The 2,570-nt window shown below is 36.9% G+C and overlaps 1 protein-coding gene across 1 annotated transcript; it reads left to right on the top strand.

The window, feature by feature from the left end:
- Positions 1–1,183: 1,183 nt before the first annotated feature.
- Positions 1,184–2,417, top strand: LOC126397555 (uncharacterized). Its single transcript, XM_050056427.1, has 2 exons — positions 1,184–1,742; positions 1,780–2,417. Exons 1-2 carry the CDS (start codon positions 1,212–1,214, stop codon positions 2,194–2,196), a joined length of 948 nt encoding a protein of 315 aa, XP_049912384.1. The 5' UTR covers positions 1,184–1,211; the 3' UTR covers positions 2,197–2,417.
- Positions 2,418–2,570: the final 153 nt, after the last annotated feature.

Genomic DNA, 2,570 nt, shown 5'->3' with positions numbered 1-2,570 from the left:
AAGAGACTGTTTAGACTGAGTAGTTTACACTTTAGGGGGATGCAGGAAGATATAATGTGGTAGTAACCATCAATATTTATTACTCAAGACATTATCAAATAATGGTGATAACATGTGCTTCTTTGTAAATGTTTAAAGTTATACTATGCAGTTTTCCCTCCCTTTTCTTTCCATTAAATCGACTAAAGCTTTTCTTAAATGATTGAACTTTATCATTGCATATGGCCCATTTGGTAGTGTATACTACTCTGACACACATGGAGTCACCAACACCTTTTCACCTGCATGCCAGGACTTGACTGGCAGTCATAGCGTGCAGAAATTAACTTTATCTCCCAGATGACCGTGATCCACAATATAGCAACTAATTAATTATTCATTATTTACTAATGCTTTGTTAATGATGATTTCATGATTAACTAAAGGTTTACAAGACCTAGAACATATTTGTTATGTGTTGTTCTAATGATTTATAAACATTTATCAATGTTCTGTTAATGATTAGTTCATTATTGACTAATGGCTTATAAATATTTCATGACATGATTCATAAAACATTTATAGATATAGACTTGTGATATGTTAACAAAGCACTTACTAATCATTTACAAACATTTATAAATGTTTTGTAAATGATTAGTTCATTATAACCTATTGGCTTATAAATGATTTATGACTGATCGTTATTATAAAGTGTTACTAAAGATTTATATACAGCATACACAATATATATAATAAAATAATATACAGTATTAATATTGGTATTATTAGATTATCATCAATGTCTGTAGTGTCACAGTGAAAACACTGCTAATCAGTCGAAAACACAAATTAGATCTATTCTTATTTCGTAAGAAATATTATTATAGAAACTTAAGCCAAGAAGTCACACACAAGGGACCACCTAGGATCTCTGTAATTGATAAGTCATGAGTTAATGGACTGTTTATTTTTCTTTCTTTCATGCTTTTGGTGTGTTTAGATTAAATTTAGTAGCACAAGAGGGCAGTGTGGAGGAAATTAATTTGAATAGATGTGGCAACTCAGGCCCCAGGCATGCAGGTAGGGAGAGACAGAGAGAGAGAGCGAGAGAGGCTAGCTTTGGTCGATTTTTGCTTGTTTTGTGTACGGAAGAAAACGGTTCAGTGAGTAGTGAACAAATTGTTATAAAAGGAAAGTTAAACCCTGAAAAGGTCTGTGTAGATCTGTAAATGGCAGGGTCTGTAGGGAGGGTTAGTGGGGAGAGTATGGATGAAGAATATACTGATTGGAATGAAGTGAAGTCGCGGTACAAAGGGAATGGGAAGAGAAATCTAAGTCAAGACAGTGGCTCAGATTATAGAAGTGAAAATGAGAGAGTGGTAAGGAGGAAAATGGATGAGGATAAAATGAAGATTTTGATAAAGTTCAAAGAAGGGGAAGATATCAAAAATGTTGGACTTGTAGCTTTGTCACGCTACCTACAAGGCAGCATTGGAGGAATTGAGAAAGCGAAAATCTTGAGTGATAGAAGTCTTGTTATCTTGTGCAAGAATGAGGGGCAACGAGCCAGAGGTCTCCAGCTTAAACAAGTATGTAAAAAGGAAATCAGTGCTATTAAAATGTTTAAGAGCCGAGCAGGTGTTAAAGGGGTGATATATGGAATCCCAAATGTAGAAGATCTGGGAAGATTAAGGGAAAACATCAAAGGAGGAACAGTGACGAATGTGAGAAGACTGAAAACTTGGAGGCTGGGGGAAAAGGTTGATAAGACTGAAAACTTGGAGGCTGGGGGAAAAGGTTGATAGTATGTCAGTCCTGCTGGAGTTTAACGAAGGGAAACTTCCAGATTCAGTGTTTGTTGGTTTCATGAGATACAATGTCAGAGAATATGTTCCTCCACCCCTGAGATGCTACAAATGTCAGAAATATGGACATATTGCAGCCTATTGCAAAGGCAAACAGGTATGTGGAAGGTGTGGAGGAGAACATGAATTTGGAAAATGTGAACCTGGAGCTAAGTTGAAGTGCTCAAACTATGGAGGAGATCATAGTGTGGTCTATAGAGAATGTGAGGCAAGGAAAAAAGCTAAAGAAATCCAACAAACAAAACATGGGAAAAAATTTCATATGCTGAAGCTGTTAGGAGAGTCCACGGAAATCAGGAAACTAAGATGGTGCCAAGACAGGAGGACAAAGGAAAGTGCTGCAAGGTGAAGGAAGATACATTGATTGTCAGTAAAGAAAACTTCCTGTATTTTATGGCTGAAGTGATTAATTGTACATTCCAAACTAAACATAGATTGGAGAAAACGGCAATAGTTGTGAAACGCGCCAATCGCTACCTAGATATAAAAGGGATAACATGGGAACAGGTGTATGAAGAAATGAAAAACAAGGAAAGGCTGAGGAAAGATGAGGTGGCACAGTCACAAGTCTGATTATTAGGGTCCGGGCAGCTAAGCTGCCAGGACACTATTGTAATCCTAGTTCTTCTTCTTCTTCTTCTTCCGAGGAAATCATACTTCCCATGGGTGAAAACTCACCAAACTTTGCACAAAGGTCCAGTCTCATGCCAGATATCCTCAGCT

Source organism: Epinephelus moara, chromosome 2, assembly GCF_006386435.1.
Source record: "Epinephelus moara isolate mb chromosome 2, YSFRI_EMoa_1.0, whole genome shotgun sequence".
In the NCBI taxonomy this organism is placed as follows: domain Eukaryota; kingdom Metazoa; phylum Chordata; class Actinopteri; order Perciformes; family Serranidae; genus Epinephelus; species Epinephelus moara.
The sequence above is the reverse complement of the archived record's forward strand: the minus strand, read 5'-3'. Positions and strand labels throughout refer to the sequence as shown.